The 22,941-nt window shown below is 45.4% G+C and overlaps 1 protein-coding gene across 2 annotated transcripts in view; it reads right to left on the minus strand.

Annotated features, from left to right (window-relative positions):
* The window catches only part of LOC144106695 (uncharacterized), a 196,239-nt gene that overhangs the window by 90,597 nt on the left and 82,701 nt on the right, over positions 1-22,941 (minus strand). For both annotated transcript variants that reach the window (XM_077639537.1, XM_077639536.1), the window contains one exon: positions 3,382-3,604. In XM_077639537.1, the coding sequence (XP_077495663.1) occupies positions 3,382-3,604 (223 nt within the window). The remainder of the gene's footprint in view (positions 1-3,381; positions 3,605-22,941) is intronic.

The following is a 22,941-nucleotide window of genomic DNA, read 5'->3' on the forward strand; positions in this document are numbered from 1 at the left end:
TTTGCCTCTTTGCGCCATTCAAATATACCAAGCGTTACTGCCCATATGATGGACAAAGCTGCGCTGTGCGAGTATTTGGTCCAGCGCCTAGCATCCAACGTTTAAATTGTGCTGGCTACAACGGAGGCCATAGATTTGGTATCGCTGGTCACGCTTGCCGACAAAGTTATGGAGGTGGCCACACTACACCTCTCTCGCCGCTGTCAGTAGGTCCAAGCAAGCGTTGCTGCTTGTCGCCCCTGCCAAGACTCCCCAGCCGACTCATCTCACAACCACCACTGTTTCCCCTTCCTAGGTTGACCACCTCTGTGCTTGGTGGAACTCATCGCTGCAGCTACTCGTCCGGAACCGTCCCCGTGCCGTGGATGCACACTTCGTCGTTCCTCAACGACTCGCCAGCGCGGTCGGCCTGAGTGAGGCGAGTCCGCAGGGCCATGAATGTGCGTCTAGCATCGCCGCTTCGGTGCCAATCCTTGAGACTGCCTCTTTCATATATTAGATACCAACACCTATCGGAATTACAGAGTAGAGTGAGTGGTTAACAGAACAATGCATGCATGGTGGGCATAAAATGTGAAGATGACATACAGCACGGTTTAAGGCGTCTGGCGCAGTTAAGAACATGAAGGAGGCGGGAAGGTTTCAGTCCGCGCTAGTCTTTGGGTCAGACGAATGGGCAGAAATATTAGTCCTGCAGCTTGGCACGCCAACATTTCAACGGTGGTTCATGCGGTACAAAATTATGTAGGGATAAGAAAAGTTACTGTTTAGGTTTTCATTGGTGAAATATATTTTATGAAAAAGACACAGGAGAAACACGGCGGCGTAAGCAAAGGTCAGGAAGATGTAATGTGTTCTACAAAAGTGTTACACTGGCCGAACGTGAGTAATTATAAAGATGAAACGAGCACAGTGATTTTGGTTAGATTCGAGGTTTTGCATGAGTGATTTGTTGTTTCTAACACAGACAGAACTGGCCTACTCTAGGGCACACAAGAGACCTGTATAGTAGTAGTTCACCTGGCCGGGCACCTGGGCGAAAAACCACCCGGACAACCACTGGCAGCGCAAAGTGATCAGTGCCAAGAATGTCGCCTATTCCAGGTCGTGGGCTGGCGACACCACAAAAATCCTTCAGTGACATCGGAGCCAATGTAAGCGCCCTCCCAGCGGCAAAAGCAGAACGTGCCTCCGGTCCAATTTTCTATTTACAGGCAGTCAACAGAACACGCATTGCTGCGTACTGGCAACGCCCTTTGTCCCTCAACCTGGGGCGTCGAAGAGTCTTCTTATTGGTGTTTTTAGTCGTCTACGTTGTATCTGCCGTCATTGATGACGATTTTCAAATGGTCTTCTGACAAGGTCTCCTCGTGGACGTCAGGCGAATGCACAACCTTGACTTCTCAGCTAACATCTGCATTCGAGCACTACAGTGCACACAACTACTGATGTAGCATTCTCATGAGCTACAGTTGCCAAGGAGCCGTTGTCAGTTGTCAGCCCTGATCCAAGATTTTCCGATCTGACATCAGTATGAGACTGGATACAACACGCTTGCCACGAAATTCGGCGTCATATTATAACTTCAGGACCTCCGGTATTTTCTCGCCCACGACGCCCGATCCCTGGAGAATTCAGCGTAGTCTGTGCAGAACTAGAACACATGCTGAACTTCGCATTATCGGGCCCTCCTCTTCTACTCCATCCAGTCAGTAGTGAGAGGAAGGTGTGAACGGCCTGGAGGCCACGTGGAGACTTCCGATTCCTGATTACCAAGATCGTCTCGGGCCGCTACCCACTGCCCAACATACAGGATTTTACACGCAAACGGCCAATATTCCGTCATTTTTTCTTTACTGCCAAACACATCGGTAACTGGAAACAATAGCCTTCTGTTTTGTTTTAATCAGGAAAAGTGGACAGGTGATTTTTGCGGCCCTGAAGCATTTTCTAACTTTCCAGGACATATAATTGAGATGTTTGAAAATTTGATTTTCTTCGCTTCCTGAACTAAATCAATGTCCGGAGCTTTATGCGAGCAATGCCTGAAAAAAGCGCTAACCCTCAATTCTGAAATCTGTACTTTTCTTGTTTATCATACGAGTACCAACGCCGAAGTTAAAATGAGATTTTAAAGATGTTTGAACAGCTGTCTTTGATCACACCGGAAGAATACTATAACGACTACATAGCCGCCATGGTTCTGCATAAATCGGTCAATAAAATTCCAATAAGAAACCTAGGGCTCCAGCCAGGGAGACACGAACTCGCCAATGCTATTCACCGCCACTTTACATGAGGTAATCACAGACTTGCACTGGAAACAGAGGGGGATAACAATTAATAGAGAAGACCTTAGTAATCTGAGATTCACTGATCACGTCACCTTGATATGTCACTCAGGGGTTGTTTTGCAAAGAATGATCAATGACTCAACTAGGCAGAGTAGAAAAGTGGGTCTAAAATTAATATGCGTTAAACCAAAGTAAAGTTCAACAGCCTCGTAAAGGCAACATCAGTTTACAATAAGCAGCGAGACTCTGGAAATGGTAAGGGATTAAGTCTTTTTAAGGCAGGTATAGTGACCGGAAATCCGGACCACGAGTGAGAAATAACTTGAAGATCTTGATTACCAATTTACCAATGTCCCTCAAGAGAGATGTATACAACAGCAGTACATTACCGATGCTCACCTATGGAGCTGAAACGTGAATGGTTAACGAAACAGGTTCACCTGAAATTGACAACGCAGCCAGCTATGGAATTGAAGATCACTAGTGTAGCGTTAAGGACTGGAAGAGGCCAGATGGGTCAGTTAGCAAGCGCGGCCGGCTTCGTAATATAATCCAGAAGAAGAAAGGACTTGACCACAGCACGCGGAACGACGGCGATATAACTAACGGTCATTAATCCTAACGGCCTGGATAAAAAGAGAAGGCAAGCGTTGCAGGGGGCGGCAGAAAGTTAGGTGGGTGGACGAGATTAAGAAGTTTTAGTGGATAAGTTGTCTGCAGCTGGCAGAGGACAGGGTTACGGAGAGGTATGGGTGAAGCCTTTATCCTGCAATCAACCTAGTTAATCTAGTCATGATGGTGATTGGCCTAAATCTCTCGGAAGAGCAGTTTTTCCTCAATGCTTAGCATAGCGCGTAGTGGGCAAGATGGAGACGGCGAAGCCACGATCGATTTATGAGATTGTGAGCAATTTTAATGTACTGCACGCTGTGCCTTGCTTGATCTTGTAGCACGGGCTGTACTTTAGGTGACACTTCCGCATTATTCCTTTTGGCATCTTTTCCAAAATAAAAAAGGCACAACTCTCAAGTCACGCAGAAAAGCGTGCAGAAGGTTTCCCTTTCTACCACGTGGACAGGGCACTCACAAGCCGTCGAAGCCGACGCCGTACTCGGTCTTGCGGTGCTTGGCCGCGATGTCGATGAAGTGCTTCACTGGGGCCTTGAACGGCTCAGCGAAATCCTGGGCTCTTCCCGAAGGCATATCCTCCAGGATGATGTAGTCGCACAAGCCGTCCTCAGGGAACGGCGAGCTCGCTTTTATCTGAGGGCCGAAAGTGCACACAAGGGTCTTGTGCGGGATGGGCCGTTCTGCGCAGGGGACATGGAAAGTAGGACGCAAAGAGCAGGTATACAATGAGGCTTAGAAGTATTTGAAGATGTTCTGTAACCACACGTTATGGAACTTTAATTCTAAGATGACATCATGCACTCTAAAGTAAGCCCTTGAGAAAACTCACAACACCGACAACCATTATTCCACATTTAGCAGCCTTTTCAGAGGCTTTTAACTCTGAATTTGTTAAGCGATTGCAAAGTGGCATTTTTCTTTAACACGTGTCCCATTTACAGTGCGTCGTTACCTGCAGTTAAAAGGAGTATTCTCGGTGTGCAGCGTGAGCACTCTTGATTCCAACTTACAAGCTTTGCAAGCTTGCGGACTAAAATACAGTAGGCCCGGCTATATGGAACCCCAATAGTTTAAATTACCGGCTATATCTAACACGCAGATTATATCCCCAAACCACTTCCCATCATTGCTAAGGTTTCAACTTCAAAATCAAAGAAGAGGTGTTATCAATGCTAGATCAATTCAAAACCAATGACACATACATAATTTAAGACTTTTCACCCGGTACCCGCGAAGTTCCAAGAAATCTAATTAAGTTTATTCCTGTCTCTGATGAGGTTGAAAATATCGAGCGACGCGGTGAGCCTGGTATCACTGCATCTAAACCTGCCTTCTGAAGCTAGGAATGCGCGGAGAGTTGTGGGAACTCAAGCTCTTTATGTTTGGCCGTCCTGTTTACCAATATCAGAACCGTGCTAAACAAATATAACTTCTTTTTACCCTCAATATAGATACATATTCTGTTTATATTATCGTACGGACCGAGACGTGGCTTCATTATAACTTTCAAGCTTTGGAAATATTCCAAGATGCATATTGTTTCTCCATATATCGCTGTGATAACAGCGGTGCGCCAAGGGTGTCTAATAATTTTCCACCATCCTGCATTCATGTCAAAAGTAATCTACAAATAGTTTGGGTATCTGTAATAGTTGGTAATCAAAAAATTGTTCTCTGCAATTGATGTCATCCGCCCACATACACAATTACTTTTGTCCCGGAACTACATAGTAGTATAATGACTTCTCACGCTTTCCTCTATCCCCCATTTTCTTATTCGGTGTCTTCACCTTTCCTAAGATGATGTGGAACACTCAACAAGCTGTTATGGCACCTTTAGTACCGATAGCTGCACTACGCTAGCACTTCGAGCCTTCAGCGTGGCACCCCTTGAGCCGCGTGGCACCCCTTGAGCTCCGTGTCGGAGCCGTGGCTGGTCACGTGGTTGGTCACGTGGTGCGGAGCAGCTGCCAGCGGCGGGCGCGCCGGCGAAACCGAGTGATGAGGGGAGTGGAGAGGGGCAGAGGGTGAAGAGAGTGAATCCTTGTCCAGGGACGAAGATGAAGGAACGCCAAGGGAAACGGAGAGGCGAAAGACTGACTTTGCATTTCGACTGAGCGAGTTCCGCACGGCGAGATAAAGCTATCGCGTCACTCCAAATTTAGCAAGAGCTAAACCACCGCCATTTTTTCCTCTCAGGCTCACGATTTTCTAGAGTTGTGCCCCACGTTTATATTATTACAGTTAATGACTCCCGTTACTATAATTGCGCATGCCTCGGCCAATGCACTTGATCTAATCCTCGTTACTCTCCGCGCACGTACCAAAAACAGCGAAAATTCGCAAACCAGTTCGCCACTATGCGAGTACTAACTTCGAGGCAATAAACAATGCATTAGCTAATTTCATTCACACATTTTTGACTAACTTTGATGAGCCTTCTATTCAAGGTAACCGAGACATGTTTTCAACTGAAGGAAATCAATTAAACAAAGAAGTACGTTACTTTCCGTAAAGTCTAATCCTAGAACACCATGGCACAACTCCCATATCAAACGGCTTTGTAACCAAAAAAAAAAAACGACTGTATCATGTGGCGAAATTTTCACCATCAAACTCGCGCTGGACAGCCTACATATCGGCACCTGATACCGGATTAAAGGAAGCTAAGGATAATTTCATGTCGAATAAATTACGTTGAATCCCGAAACCTTATGTTCGAATGGTTTGGCGTACGATTAATCAAGGTCTTGATAACGCTATTGTTCAGGTAGAAACAGAGGACAACTCTGTTCCTCCTAACCAATGTGCTACTAGTCAAAGATATTTTTTCAAGAAATTTCGCCGACGTTTCAAATACAAATCTGTTAGATGTTCTGCGATACGGCTACCCATTCATGCCTCCCATTTCTGACACGGCTGCAATTGCAAAACTCGTCAACAAATTACAGTATAATTCCTCTTCCGGCTAAGAATCCATAGATTGAAAATTTCTGCAAAATACTTGTGCTTACATTTTAGTCACATTTAACAAAATATTTCAGCAGTCACTTGACTAATCAACTCTTCGAACTCAATGGAAAGATTCAAAGCCGATTCAAATCTAGAATTCAAGTACTAAATATTACTTAGGTAATCAGTCCATTTCATTTTCTAATACTGGCTGTAAACTCTAGAATAAATTATATTTTCAAACCTTGCCAAGGTTTTGAAATGTAACTCCTTTTTTTCACCAGCTCAACATAGCTTTCGCAAATCATTTACGCGTGAAAACCAGCTCATATCTTTTACTTATAAATTACACCGTATTCTTCATGGTTCTTCGTTAACTGACTGTACATTGATTTTTCTAACGCCTTGGACCATGTTCTTCAAATACTGCTATTTTATAAACTCCGTCAACTTAATATTGATGGTAATAATTTTTTTTCGATCAAACATTTCCAATCATTCTCAGTTTGTTGCAGTCAATGAAAAATCCTCCCACCACAGTCCTTTTCAATGTGCAGTCCCACAAGGATCCATATTAGGCCTCCTTTTTCATTGACATTGACAACCTTCCTTCTCTAGTTTTGTTTAATATATATATATATATATATATATATATATATATATATATATATATATATATATATATATATATATATATATATATTGTAGGGGTGTGTTTATTCGGTGAACCCAGATGATTCCAGCCGCTCAGGGGAGACTCGCAGCGAAGCGTCAGGCGTGGCGAAAGAGCAAGGCAGCGAACAACTTCTTCGTCCTTGAGAGCGGCAGCACGCGACGCATGTCAGTGGTCATATCGATGAAGATTACCACACTACAGTTTACCCCGCACCTCCACCAATTGTAGGGGTGTGTTTATTCGGTGAACCCAGATGATTCCAGCCGCTCAGGGGAGACTCGCAGCGAAGCGTCAGGCGTGGCGAAAGAGCAAGGCAGCGAACAACTTCTTCGTCCTTGAGAGCGGCAGCACGCGACGCATGTCAGTGGTCATATCGATGAAGATTACCACACTACAATATATATATATATATATATATATATATATATATATATATATATATATATATGTTACGAACGTAGGTTGCGTTGGCTCCGCAGAATAAAGATTTAAGAGAAGTGGGCACTTCTACAAAGACACTTTTATTTATCAACGTTTCGACCGCGGTGCGGTCTTCTTCAGGACTGTAGTGGTCTCGCGTCAGATGGACGTTTTAAGTTTGTGAGCTCAAGAGGAGGGAGAAAGGAGTGTTACACGCCAATAGCAACAACGGTTCAAAAAACTGAAAAAAAGAAAATAAAGATGGGGGTGCGGGGAGCAGACCGGGACAATATTGGGGGAGGAAGCAAAAAAATAGAAATAAAAGAAAAAAAGGGGGGAAAACTAGTATAGTAAGGAAGGGTGGGGTACAAAAGGAGATGGCGAAACGAGAGAAAGGGAGAGGAAGACGGTGCGGGGGACATGGGCAGCACGGAAACAAAACACACAAACAAAATGCACAAACACAAAGGGCGCCGCTGCAGATGCGTGGCCAAAGAGGAGCCGCTGCGCAAATGACACTGGCAGTGACGAACAGGCCAAACCAGGCGCCTTTTGGGGGTCTCACTAATTTCCGGTGAGCCGAGGGCTAGAACGTTAAGGAAGGAGTGGGCTACGTTAACGAGCACATGTCTAAGAACTTACTCACGGGGTCTGGGTTTCACTGAACGGTGCACCCCTCTCCGTGGGTGGGTCGTTGAACCGACCTCGCCGGGAATACTTGTTTGTAGGGGAGGAGGGCTGGGCTAGCTGTGTACAAAGATTTCAGATTGTCGGAAAATGTAAGGAAAGAACGTCAAAAACTTATCAATACTGCACGAGGCAGGATAGTATAAGTAAGGAGGGGTATGATTGCCTGGGATATACACTAGGAGTTATAAAAGGTATATCTGAGTTAGCCAATTAACGAGAAGTGTAGTATTATTTTGTTTGGAGGTCGTGAATAAAAGAAAGGGTACCAGGCTTTTCGTTAAGACCTTCTTGAATAGTATTAAACTTGTGGATAAAATAGGATTCACGCTGTTCACGTTCTCGCCTGTTTTTGAAGCCCCCTTGAATAATTGTTACTTTTAGTTGGTCAAATGGGTGTCCTTCTGCGTTTACATGCTTGGATAGGGGAAGGTTTGGGAGAGACTTGGCGTGTGCGCGGTGATTGTTAAATCGAATGCGGAATGCAGTGTTTGTCTGTCCTATGTATTGCTGGTTACACAAAGTGCATTCAAGAAGGTAAATAATGTTTGATGAGTCGCAGTCAAAGTTACCGTTGATTGAATGCTGGAAAACTGACCTCGTACTAGTTGCGGAACACGTAGTCTGCATGTGCTTGCAAACTTTGCAGCGACCTTTACCACAGGGCTGGCATCCCTGTGGTAAAGGTCGCTGCAAAGTTTGCAAGCACATGCAGACTACGTGTTCCGCAACTAGTACGAGGTCAGTTTTCCAGCATTCAATCAACGGTAACTTTGACTGCGACTCATCAAACATTATTTACCTTCTTGAATGCACTTTGTGTAACCAGCAATACATAGGACAGACAAACACTGCATTCCGCATTCGATTTAACAATCACCGCGCACACGCCAAGTCTCTCCCAAACCTTCCCCTATCCAAGCATGTAAACGCAGAAGGACACCCATTTGACCAACTAAAAGTAACAATTATTCAAGGGGGCTTCAAAAACAGGCGAGAACGTGAACAGCGTGAATCCTATTTTATCCACAAGTTTAATACTATTCAAGAAGGTCTTAACGAAAAGCCTGGTACCCTTTCTTTTATTCACGACCTCCAAACAAAATAATACTACACTTCTCGTTAATTGGCTAACTCAGATATACCTTTTATAACTCCTAGTGTATATCCCAGGCAATCATACCCCTCCTTACTTACACTATCCTGCCTCGTGCAGTATTGATAAGTTTTTGACGTTCTTTCCTTACATTTTCCGACAATCTGAAATCTTTGCACACAGCTAGCCCAGCCCTCCTCCCCTACAAACAAGTATTCCCGGCGAGGTCGGTTCAACGACCTACCCACGGAGAGGGGTGCACCGTTCAGTGAAACCCAGACCCCGTGAGTAAGTTCTTAGACATGTGCTCGTTAACGTAGCCCACTCCTTCCTTAACGTTCTAGCCCTCGGCTCACCGGAAATTAGTGAGACCCCCAAAAGGCGCCTGGTTTGGCCTGTTCGTCACTGCCAGTGTCATTTGCGCAGCGGCTCCTCTTTGGCCACGCATCTGCAGCGGCGCCCTTTGTGTTTGTGCATTTTGTTTGTGTGTTTTGTTTCCGTGCTGCCCATGTCCCCCGCACCGTCTTCCTCTCCCTTTCTCTCGTTTCGCCATCTCCTTTTGTACCCCACCCTTCCTTACTATACTAGTTTTCCCCCCTTTTTTTCTTTTATTTCTATTTTTTTGCTTCCTCCCCCAATATTGTCCCGGTCTGCTCCCCGCACCCCCATCTTTATTTTCTTTTTTTCAGTTTTTTGAACCGTTGTTGCTATTTGCGTGTTACACTCCTTTCTCCCTCCTCTTGAGCTCACAAACTTAAAACGTCCATCTGACGCGAGACCACTACAGTCCTCAAGAAGACCGCACCGCGGTCGAAACGTTGATAAATAAAAGTGTCTTTGTAGAAGTGCCCACTTCTCTTAAATATATATATATATATATATATATATATATATATATATATATATATATATATATATATATATATATATATATATATATATATATATATATATATTCGTTCATGACTGCGTGATCTTCTATGAAGTCTATTCTGCTAACAGTGCTGACATTCTTCAGTCGGGCCTAAATTCTATATTTACCTCGTTCAAGAGCTGGCTAGTGGAAATAAATATTACGAAGTGTAAACTGATCGTGCTTTTTGTGCACCTAATGGGACATTTTGGTATTACCTGAACAACACTACTTTATCCTCTCTTTCCTCCAATAAGTATTGAGGCACTCACCTCGGATCTAATCTAACCAAATCTTTGCATGTTGACACTGTAATTAATGACGCTAATCGGATGTTAGGTTACTTACACCGTAACGTTTCAGTTGCTCCTTCTACTATAAAACTTCTGCTAGATAATACAACCATTCGATTTAAATCAGAATACGCAAATCCAGTCTGGGACCCAACCACTAACAAGTTATTTACTTCACTTGAAAAAGTGCACAATAGCTCTACTCGCTTCATCTGTTCCTGTAATAACCTTGCTGTCAGTATAACCTCTAAAATCGGACATCTCCCTTCCGTCATGAGCGTCCCGCCGGAACATTTTCGCTTATACTTTTTTCACAGCCTTTACTATCACTCGACCCTCCGTAATGAATTCATTCTTCAGCCACATTATACTGCACCTGGCCGTCTTGGCCATCGCTTTAAGGTTGGTATCGAGTCAGCGTTCTTTGCAACGTAAATGTTTACTTCCAGAACTTCGTTGGATGCAGCGTTAGCACAGTCCTGGAACTATTAACCCTCTATAACTCCAATTTCTTGGTCAATTTCTAAGGAAAAATGTATACACAAAGAAAGGTGTTTGCATCGGCTCCTACCTTGCACCAGTTCTGAGCGGCCTGCTACTTGCCCGATATGACAGGAGTTTGGCAGCGAATCTCGAGACCACAACACAGTAAAAAAATTTCAGATATGTTGACGATTGTCTGGAAATTTTCAAGAGCTACCCGCACTAAAACGCCTCTGAAGACACCGTCCGCATCATCGCCGAATTCTCTTTGGACCTAAAAGATCTCCCCATAACGGTTGAACATCCCACAGACTACAAGCTTCGCTTCCTGGATCTTTTTCTGCACCTTTTCCCTGGCCACATCTACTGAAATTACGCACCCCGCTCGCAGAATAGCATGCTGCCGTTCACCTCCGCGCACTCGAAGCTTATGAAACGAGGTATCGCCACATCCGCAATCAAAAACGCCATCTACATATCTTGCCAACACCATGTCTCCGCCAGCTTCAACTCGCAGGTGAGCCGGCTCAGGCGCGCTGGTTTCCCGGACGACCTGCTGCGCAACTTGGCAAAAAAAGTTGTTCAGGAAATCCGCTTAAATATTAAGAAGCAACATATGGACATCGAACGATCGCGAACAGTGGTTTTTTCCTATCTGCATGGTGTGTCCCACAAGCTCAAGAAGATAGGTGCTAAAGGTGGAGTTCGTGTAATTTTTTTCTACTCGGAACAAAAATGGTTCTCTGTGCTAACGCGTGAATAGAGAAGAGAGTGAACGGATTGGAAGTAAGAAAAAAAACACCAGAATTCTATTGTGCAGTTTAATAAAAATGTTGTATACGAAACTCCGCTTTCATGTGGCAGCTCTTATGAAGGGCACACTGGAAGATGTATTCGACAGGTTGCGCGAGCCCACAAATTCTCAAAATGCTACTACGGGGTCTAACCTAGCCATTAACCGCACCAAATGCAAATGTTCTCCCCTATTTGACAAAACCTGCATCACCAAGAAATATTTCAACTAGCATGCTCGAGAAATCTTGGAAGCTTTTATCATTAATAAGAAAGATCACAGTTGTGTCAGTGCGCCGTCTATCACACTACTTTTAAAAGAAATTGCTTTTCGTGGGCACCAATCCTGATTCTTGCCAGCCGCTTCTCCGATGTGCCTTTACCCTTGTTGTTGTTCTTGGTTGGTTGTTTTCACCAGATCAGTCCCCTTTTTGGTGTCGTTTTATGTCCCCCTTTCCCCTTTTCGAAATGAGCACATGCCATTCAACTCGCCACTTACTTTCTTTTCACCTTTGACGCGCGCCTGTAGCAGTTTAAAAAAAATTTACCGATATTATTGTTTTTCTTGTTTGGTTTCACCCGGTCACCCTGTTGTTACCCCCGATCGCCTTTTTGCCGGTTCATCTCTAGTTAAGTTTCTTTTGTCATGAGCTGAGCACGTGCCCTTTTTGTTCGCCATCTATTCGCGCAGCAAATTGAATTTGTTTGTTTTTCTTGATTGCGGGGCGGTGGTATGTATATGTATATATATCTATTTCTGAAATAAACGCCACTTGCTAGTCAGCGCCTGTGTTGTGTTCTCGCTCTGCCCTGTGTTAGCGCTGTTCCCAACATGCCCGACTCTATTAGCGATTACCTGAGTAAATACCTTGTGGGGAACGGGCAGTAAGTGGCCGGTATAATTGTTCAAGTCTTCGGCGTCTCCTTTCTTATAAAATAAGATACTGTTAGCGTTCTTCCACGACATGTACGGCCCCAAATCTGCACCTGTTTCCCCTCTGACCCGCTATGCTACTAACGGGGCATGCACAACTTGTACTCAAGTATTTCTGCTCCTTCCTGGCCTGCCAGCGCCGTAATTACCTACCCATCATGCCACTGGCGAGTTGTGGCCCCCAGCCTGTCTTTGTTGCCTGTTTGGCTGCGTTCGAATCTATTTTTACGGCCATCTTCCATACACCGCTGCTGGCAACATCTGGGTGATTGTTACCGTTGAACTTCTGGCGAGGTAAGCTGAAACCGTTGGCGATCTCGGCTGCTACAGCTCGTAACGTGGCTTCCCTCATTTTTTAGTGCTTTGTTCTTCGACACAGCGCTCACAGAGTGCGATATAATTATCGGATTTGTACCGCTTACCATTCCCACACTAACACCTAACTGAGCGATTTACTCAAACCCTAGCAGACATGCTGGCCACGTAGGTCAACGCTTACCACAGAACCTGAGACGTAGCTCTGGCCTATATTACGTGCGCTTAAAGCACTGCTACCCAATCTTCCTCAGGTCTATTTTTCTTCTTTGCGGCCGGCATCCGCCCATTTCCATCGACACTGCTGTCACCTATCGGCCTGCAGCATCTGGGTACAACTGCGTTACAACTGCTTAGATTCTGCCCAGCGTGCAGAAGAGTGCCGCCAGATTTCACGGTGGCTCACGAGTAATGACAGACTCAGTGGCGTCAAAGGTGCAGCCAAGATGACAATCAGCTAGGGACGGCTTTCTCACCCGGCTTTCTCGTGTTGCTGTAAGCACCCTTCAGTACTCCGCCGTCTCGAAGAAACTACTTTTCAAACGCAAGGGGCGCTACAGCATTTGGGAGTGCTGATCTCCCGGTAACAACGCAGCTGAATGACTTATTCACTCTGATCTTTTCCGACGCGGCCGTGAGGAGACTGTGCATTTCCAACACCTCAAGTGTGGAACGTCTAGGTTGTGTTGTCGGCAACATGAGTCGGCAGGATGTGTAGTCTTCTCCTCTAGCGCCTTGATGAAAACGAAGATGGGCATTTTTTTAGCCGCACTGTCATCACTCAGAGCGAGAGCATGCTGAGCGTGACAGACCACGGACTGCGTTTCACCGCTGCTGCCGTTCATGATGATGACGACGGCAATATAAAAGCGCAAAGCAGTCTATTCCTAACTGTTTGATAGGGGCCCGCCTTTGTCAGTGAAGGCTGGTATCACGATCGAAGCGTCATGAAAAAATCTCTGCCACTCTTCGCAGATTTTTTCGTAGCCTCTATTACCACTGTAAGTTAAGGTCTGTACAGAGCGCTCGCACTTATTCTGCTATTCAAGAAAGGTTGAAAAAGGGCCGAGATGAGCAGTTTTCCAGGTAGTCGTTTCGTCTAAATCGCAATTGTAATCCCAGCGGCCAAAGGTCTGCCGACTTTTATGTGGTTCGTCATAAAATCGTTTGTACTGTTGATGAAAACATAGATTTTCTCCTTCATGTTTAATAATGTCTGCATCTTGAAGCGTTGTTTCTTTCTGAAGGTGCACAGAAAGAGGCACAGATAAAGGCTTAAATTGGATTTGACGTCCCAGTAGTAGTTTTTTTTTTCATTTCCCTAGCTGCTCATTCTCCTTTTGACTAACTGCAGGCATTAACGTAATAGCGTTAAAAGCGTCGTTCTCCAGGAAGTACGGTGCCGGCGTTCTTAGTAAAAAATCGCGCACATGGCTGGCAGGTGGCGCAAAGCAAGCAACCTAAAAGGCTGGTGCCCAACCTAGGTCACGTACCCTTGCTGCGTCATCACAACCCGCAAACCAAATAGTAAGCATACATGCCACAGTAATAGGTGGTGGTTAAGTTCATGATTGGCCACTCGGCAAAAACATCCTTAGCCGCAGACGGACCACAGTTGGAAGCACCTGCCATCGCAGGTCAGCGGTGCATCGCTTAACCGCTGCACCACTATGACAGCAGGGATAAGTGGAGTCCCAGGCATCTATGAATGTAAAGTAGAGAATGAATGTCCAATGGTCTTAGACAAAGATTTTCGAAATCAGAAAATTTTAAGATACTCTATTGGAAACATTGAAGGAAACGGTCCGTTTTTTTAATATGTAGCAAACCATTCTTTCAAAGTGTTTCCATTGATCGCATCTAACAGTTAGGATTCCCATAGAGAACCAATGGGGAAAGCCTTTGATGATAGAAAGAACGTTAACTGAAAAACTATTTCAGGACTTCCGACGGATGATCTGCGGATATATTGATTGTTATGGTGAAACCTTACAATATACGAAAAAAAATGCGTGCATACACAGTCTCCCGCTCAAAAATGCTTTTGTCCAGAATTTTTGGGCATGAACTTCTGCATGTATGGGAATTCACCCATTAAGCTATCGCGTCATATCCTTAAGGCGGAGCGTAAGTGCCCCCAACAATTGTTTAAGGGTCTTTTCGGTTTTTCTCAACCTGTGGTTTTTGTGTGCCTCTAGATGGATTGGCATTTTTATAGCAGACTGTGGTGGTGTTTAACTCTGAATGTAGTGATTTTTTGCATTTTTTTTCGCTTTTGGTACCACGGGCAACCACAATATTTACCGATAGATTCATTATTCAGAAAGTATTCTTTGGTAAAGGCAAAAAAATTATACTGTTACAGGCTCTTGCAACATACTGAGAACATGAAACTTTACAGCGCAGCAATCCCCGCTGCAGAGTACTGCTTCCGCACACATAGCAGAAAAATCCCTATAGTCAGGACAAACTACGGTAGAAAACACGTACAGTTCAAAATTCCGCCTCAACTAAATCGCACTGAAAAACTACTTGACTTCAGCAAGCCAGAAATTTCCTTAAGAATGTAATATTGCAAGAAAACATTGAATTCATTTGATTGATTTCTCTTGCTATTTGCTAACATTTATAGCCTTTCAGTGTTACTTGTTTTATCCCTTTTGTCCCCTAAAGAGCGAACAAATTGTTCGCAATTGCAGTTCTATATGTAGTTCTTGTTCTATTTGTAGTTCTTTATGAAGTTCTTGTTTTTTGACTAGCGTTTGTGGCCTTTCCCTGTTGCTTGTTTTACACGTGGCGGCAATGGCGTGAGCAGCACGACCGAATGTCACAAGCCCTTTCTACATGAACCCGATAGAGTCGAGTAGAGTTTGCTTGTCGGGTAAAAAACCAGTTGCCGGGTTCATGTAAACGCTGTCGGGTAGAGTAAAATAAGCGGCAGAGCGAGTCAAGTTAACTCGCCTGCAAGGGGTAGATTAACTCGTCTGACCCGCTTTTCCAAAAACCATGTATACGCAGTCGGGTCAGGGAGTCGGGTAACACGGAACTCTGGGAAAGATTTTGGTCATGTGACCAGTCTACCAAAATGGCAGCCGCCGTCGGTTCCCGCGCTTTTTCCACCCGAGCTTCTTGGACCTACCGGGAAGTGGAATGTTTTCTGGGGCTAATAAATGAAAAAAAAGGTGAGCGAGGCGTTGGACAGCAGACGGCAGCGCAACCAAAATGTGTTCAAAGAGCTGCAGGCCGAAATGTCCAATCTCGGCTATCACTGGACGTGGCAGCAGTTGCGGAACTGCTGGAACGATTTGAAGAAGAGATTCACGGCTGTGAGTATAAACATTCCCTCACCCGAATTTCGACACCCATACGGAATGATACGACGTTGCAGCACAATTCTGTCTTGTGTGACAGGAACGGTTGGAGCAAGAGAGAAGTGGAGCTGCACCGTCGGCTTGGAAGAGGTATGACCACATGAGCGCGCTTCTCAGCCACAGGCCGATGGTGCAGGCCCGCGAGTACGGCGTGCACTCGCAAGATGTCCCACCAGATGTCCCACCAGACTACGGCGACAACATGCAGCTAGGCAAGTATACACCCAAATGTGTTTTCACGCTCGTTTCCTTCTATGTGATGTAGCATATCAGCAGCGCCGAAGTCGGCGACTCGGTGCTGCGTTGTTTTAGTGAGTGCTGATTTGAATGCCGCAACGTAGAGCGGTTAACGCAGCTTCAACCAGCTTTCGCATTTCTTAATAGCATGATCATTTACAACCCCCTACATTAACATTGAAAGCGGCAGCGCGAAGCTACAAGGACGAAAGAGAGACACGAGAACACAGGACAAGCGCTGATCTCGTGTCTCTATTTCGAACTTGTTGCTTCGCGCTGCCGCTGTCCACGGTGATTCGCCAACTAGCCCGCAACAAGATATTAGTTCTACATTAAATGCTACGTAAGCACAAAAAAATCGATTCCAGAAAACATATAATCGTAAGGAGAAATGCGGCACTGTGCTGATAACGAGTGCACACAGTCACTCTTGAGCGAGACAGACAAACATTCTTGTTTCCAGTAAAGAGCCTCAATAAGCTGACAACTGAATTTGCTCCTTGACAAATGCACTGTGCATGCAGCGGAGCTGACTTAATTTTTTTATCATGCTATCACATAACTGTGCGGATGTATTTGAAAATAACTAAGGTGCCCTGCTCTTGGCCCTAACATGAAATGCTTTTCGCTCCTAGTACACGTTTTCATTGACTGCAGTATGCACCAACAGCTTTGAAAATATAGTGCCTTAAAATTTTTGCGCCTCAGCACAGTTCTCCTTAAAAGCGAACTCTTAAGGACACCTTTTCTTTGACGTAGATTATTAGTGTGCTTTCATGAGACATTGTTAATCTCATCCCAATTTCACTGCACTGACATAGTACACGGGCCTCTAGCATTTCGCCTCCATTGAAATGCGATTGCCGCGGCCGGAATCAAACCCGCGTCTTTCGGCTCAGCAGCCCAGTGCCATGAGCACTGAACCACCACAGTGGCTTTATATATTGATGAGGTATAGACGGTGTTGAAAGGCTGATATCTCCCAAAAGGAAAGTTCAACACTTCTGTCTAGTGTTTGCGCGCGGGCTGAAACTTGGAAGCTAACAAATAAACTAAAAAAATAATGAAGGGCTTTACAATGAGTTAAGAAAAAACAATAAGTGTAATGTAAAAGGACACAAGAACTATGTGTATGAGAGAACATGAATTAATGCTATCTCAGTTCATTAAGAGCAGGAAATAGACGTGGGTGAAACATGCAATATGTAGCATGGTGTCTTTGAGTGACTGTCAAGGCAAGGCACAAGTAGTTAAAGTTACTGGAGAGTCTGTTGCAGTAACGAAGCAAGGAAGTTTGCTGGTAACAGGGGGGGCATGCTAGTTGCAAAGGAGAGGTGATTGGAGATAGAGGGCCCATATTGTGCAGTGGATGGGATGGCATCTTACAATCTTTGGATTGCAAGATGGGCAATTTCAGCACTTTTGGCTATAGGAGCAGTGATTTTGTTTTTGTTTTGCAGATATCAGCGATGGTGACATGAGGACTGAGGAGGACGACGCTGATGGCCTTCAGGAACAAAGTGAACGTAAGCTTGGGCAATTTTTAAGCACTGGATGGCATTTATTAGCTCGGTTGCAGAACAAAATTGGTTCCCTGGGCTCATGTTCACACTTCGATTTCTCGTGGTGTTGATCCTTTGAGGTGCTCAACGATTGGCTGAGGCAGCGGAGGCGGATGTGCTGCTCAGCTGCACTCCAAAGTGTCGTCGGACCAGCCATGAAAATAGTGACGTATACGTGATTACCAGAGTGCACCTAATTTGGCAATCCTGTTTTTTGCTGCATATGTACTGACAATGCAGACGAAACTGCAGTGTCTTGAGACACACCATTTCTGGAACAAGTGCTCATGGCATTTATATAGTTTAGATGTACACAGCTGTGATCAAATGCAGGAGCTAAAATATTTATTCTTCTTAACGAGCAAAAATATATTTCCAGACATCGTTTGAGTGGGAAGGTGTGGATTCCGTTGGCGCAGAGTTTTGTTTTCAAGGTGTTACTGCATTTTATTTTTTATATAAACAGTTTACTCTACTGTGTGCACCGTTCAGCCTTTTTACCCGCAGATGCAGACGATGCAAGTGCCGCAACTGCTTCTGCTGCTTCAGCCAGTCAAAGAATGCTTGCGAGTCTCTCGAGAGGTCAGAATTAGAATATTTGCCCTGCTTTATGCTTCCTGCATACTTCCTGTGTACGAATTTGATTCAGTAGTTTTGCATCTCTGTGTAGCTGAAGATACAAAAAGACATCCTCATTTCTTTTCTTGTTTATCCAATAATTGTTCAAATATAACAAGAAATGACATTTCGAGTTTTTCGAGATGAAGACAAAAACATATTTGCTTCAATTTTTGTACAGAACCAACATTCACCGAAACCTGAATCTACTGTTACTAGCCCTGTAGTCAATACGAAACCAAATTTTACTCTGCTTAGCCTGTCATTTTTCTGCTGAGCTTCCTTTTTGATCTCTTCTGCATCTCTCTCAGTGAAGTACTTTCTACTACGGTCCACCTCACACAGCTATGCCAAGATGTAGTGTCCCGGTGATGCACGAAATACCTAATGATGTCACCGGTATATCAAAGGCCATCAATTTGGGCTATGCTCCCGTGACTGAATGTGAGCGCTGCGTCTAAGATGGTAGTTCGGATGTGTGCCTTGTAAAGAAGGCATTCTTTGGTGCACATTCCCAAACTGCATGGTTAAATAACTCGTAAGTATTTTTGCATCTCCTGTAGAAACACTGTTCTAGAAGCTTTGGTTGTGGATTGCGCTACTTGCTGGGGAGCAGGCTTTGTCGTGTGAACTGATTTGAGCGAGTACCTATGCAGGAAAGGCTTGTTCATCATTTGGCTCTTGTCAGCACAGCAGGTGGCCCAGTCTTTAGAACACAGCATTTGACAGGCATTGCTGTTGATAGCCAACATCTGGAAATAACTGCGCCAAACAGCCTTACGCATAATTTCTATCTGCCCACTAAAAAGCAACAGAAATGTTTAAACACATCCGTAAAAAAGCGAGGCCTTACGTTTCACATGAGGCAAGAATAGCGCAGAATAAAAGTATAAGCACTGAATAAAACATTCATAGTGCCTTTCTTGCATTGCCTGGAGGATGTCAACGGATCAACGGTGTTTATGAAATTTTCAGTGTTTTTTTGATATTTTTTCCTGACAGAAATGTGAGCAAATGGAAGCTTCAAAGAAATTGGCTTTGAAAAAAAGGCTGTCCTGGCTCTAATAAAGGGCAGAAAAGCATGCGAGACGCTGAATAATATTCATGAAGGTTTTGGAATTTGATATTGGTAAAAATTGAAAAATCAAATTTTTTTTCCTGCATCCTGGAAGAACACGAGGTGGTTCATATTAATCCAGGGCTCTCCAGTATGGCATATCTCATGGCCGATTTGTTGCTTTCGTATGTTAAACCCAAATACCATATCATTCCACACATGCTATGTGCTCTTTCTAAGGGGCAATGCCAAGTTGCTCTAAATAAAAGGTGTTTCCACCACCTTTCTGCAGGGCACACAAGCTTTAATGGGGCAGTTTTTCTCTCAGCAGACAGCATTGGTGGCATCCCTACAACACATGCCCAGCTTCCCACAATTTATGGGATCACCAAACATGAACTTGCAACACCACTTTCCACCACCGCCACCAGCCACCAACACACCACCAACACCTAAACACTGATGTGAACTACACCCGTAACCTTGGCACCTTTTTCAGTTTCCTTTATTCTCTTCGAGAATACAAAATAGCGACTGATGCCTCCTTAATGCACAGCAGCCTCGGAAACATTAAAGGGACGCTGAGGACAAATCCATAAAATCATTGTTTTTGAAAGAAATTATGGTTACAGTTACAGTTACAGTTTGACTGTCTGTGTGACTCAACTTGTAACGCAGTTTGCAACTGTACATCCTGTAAATATATTTTCTCTTTGTTTTCATCATCTGGCATCAATCATCGTCTGCTCCTTCAACACCGTCGAATTCACGTTTGGAGAGGTCCTGTGGCCCTCCGAAGAAACGCAAAGAACCATCTTGAATTTAGTGGGGTTTAACGTCCCAAAGCGACTCAGGCTATGAGGGATGCTGTAGTGCAGGAGTAAATTCAAAGATTAACAAATTAGGTTGAAATTAAAAATTTCCTGAGAAGTTGCACATCTCGGGAAATGATATATCGTTGGTTTCACCCAGCTCCGGTGCGCCATGTTTCTTTAAATCCTTGGGTTATGTTATGAGAAATACCCAGTATACGCATGATGAGCTTGGACAGAAGACATTATGCGAATAAAGCGGGGTTGTCGTCTTATCGGTAATGAACAAAAGCTAGCGTGATCATTTTCTGCCCATCTACTGCCTGAGGGGGGGAAGGAGGGGGGAGGGGGGAGGGGGGAGGGGGGGGGGGCTACGAGAATGTAAAGAGAGCAATTGCTCAAATTACAAAAAGGGAAGAAAAAATGCATCTGCCTTGTCAAGCAAGGGAAGCTAATGTCGCTAGCTTTTATTAATGTTGCAGATTGTTCTTTGGTATTTTCCTGAGCTTATGAATTTTTCTTACTGTTGGCTCGTGCATACATTTTTACTTATAAATATTGCCTTTTTTTTTAATAAAAGCACCAGAAGGTGTTACCAATTGCGATTCCAGACGTCTATATTCGCTTGTGATTATTTTGCGCGAAGCTTTTAATACCAACCATCCAGAATTGGTGGATTGCTGAATAGCTCTTAGCGTCATTTCAGGCTAGCCCAGAAATGCAGGTACAGGCCACATGACCGTGGCTCAGGCCGACATGTCTGCCTTGCTGAGACGAAAAAGTACTAGATTCTTCGCTCTACCAGCTAGTCATTGCAATGATGAATGGTGCGGCTTGGACGTGGGTTACCCTTTTTTTGCCGCATGTATCATATACAAAACTCTCAAATATCACGCATTCAGCATGCTAATTTTAGTTATTGATCGATGTTTCTAGTATTTTCATAGTAACATTTCTACCCTAGCTTGAACCAAAGAGGCTACAGCCCACGACCGCAAACATTGTGCTAGTGTTTGATGCCGTTTTGGTGAAATCCTCGTGAAACCAAGCGCCATGCTTTCAGCTTCTAGTGTTTCCGGCGCTGAACATGATGCTTGCTCTTCATTCTTGCTTTTCCTCTTGCCCTGACAGAATAGTTGGACACCTTTGTGACAACGTTTCCTTGCCTCCTATGGGCTCCGTGCGCTGGTAGGTTGCGCCAGCAGCAACCACATCGCCAGCGCCGCCTCGTGGCACTCGCCGCGTTAGGGCCATTGTACGATCGTTTCGGAGCGCCTTCCGCCACGTTCGCTTCGCGAGCGGTCCGCCAGTTTTCGGCCGCCAGGGGGACGTGAGGCGGAAAGGTGTTGTACGATCACTTTGGCGCTTGCGAGCGAGGCGGATGGTCCCAGCATGCCGATTGGCGCGCCCGGCATATCCGTCTGTCCAATAGCCTTCTCCGGCTGATGGCAACCTAGCCGGCGCGAGAGCACCGCCAGCATCGCTCCGCGCGCCGAAACGTGCTCCCGCATCCCAAGGGACAGATCGGTATGCGCCCGACTACCTTCTCCCTTGCCTCCTTTCCTCCCCCTCTCCAAACCCCGATATCCCTGCACACTGCGCTTCCCCCCCTTCCCTACCTACTTCCCGTACGAGCCCCCCCCCCCCCCCAATAATAACCTCTTTTCGTGGTCACGTGGTACTTTTTTCCGTTCCTGGGCGACCTGCACCTAGGCCTAGTAGGCTGCGCTTCGGCATCGCCATGGTGTGCGTGTTGAAGCTCGAAATAAACACTTCGTGACACCGCCATTGCACTGTACAGGTCTTGCGACGGTTTGCAGAGCCGCAGCAGGAATTACAAACGCATGCAAAAACCACAAACAGCTCGCAATAAACACTTCGTGACACCGCCACTGCACAGGTCTTGCATCGGTTTGAAGAGGCGCTCTGTCAACTCCGTCAACGTAGATGATTACAGAATTCAACTAGTGGAACTATCGCTCGCCACTGCTGAACGCGGCGAAGTTTGCAGTCGCTCTGAACACTGGTAATATCAAGATGTGGCCAATATAACACGCTTCGCGACATCGCTGCCACTGCCCAGGCCGCGCTCCCCAGTTCAGTCGACGGACGGCCATCTTGCCCCGGCAGGGCAGAACCGAGGCGGAGGGAGGAGGGGCTCGGACGTCATTGACGTCACGGGAAAAGCAGCCAATAGCGGCAATCCGGTCCCCGGCCGGATGCGCTCGTCCGCCAGAAAGTTGAAGTTGACCAACTTTCCATCTGTTCGCCGAACGAGGCGGATCCGCCAGGCCCGCTCGCGAAGCGGACGAGGCGGAAGGCGCTCCGAAACGATCGTACAACGGCCCTTATACCGCATTTACACGGGCGACCTTAACCACAGTTAAGGCAACTACGGTTCCCCGTAACTATAGTTAGCCGCGCTCACACGGCAGACGAAACTGCAGTTACGCCACCTAACCACAGTTACCCAAACCGAGCTTGCTGACCTCCGTTTGCTACCTTAACCGACAAGATGGCGGCGCCCGTGGCAGCAGCAACATCGAACGACTCGTCCTCCCAGAGTTGTGTCATTTGGCTTGATTCAACAACCGCGGCCCTGATACGCATCGGGTACGGATCTGATACGGTAACACGCGCAACGCTCGGATATATGTTGCGATTGTAGCGGAACTGAACGTCGGGCTGCCGCCGGGACAAGGCCCATACACCAGCAAACAAGTGAAGCTTAAAATGGAAAACCTCAACAAGAAATACGGTAAGTGCGACCTTTACCGAACGATGCTCGTGCCATCAAGT

Source organism: Amblyomma americanum, chromosome 10 (genome assembly GCF_052857255.1).
Source record: "Amblyomma americanum isolate KBUSLIRL-KWMA chromosome 10, ASM5285725v1, whole genome shotgun sequence".
Taxonomy (NCBI): Eukaryota; Metazoa; Arthropoda; class Arachnida; order Ixodida; family Ixodidae; genus Amblyomma; species Amblyomma americanum.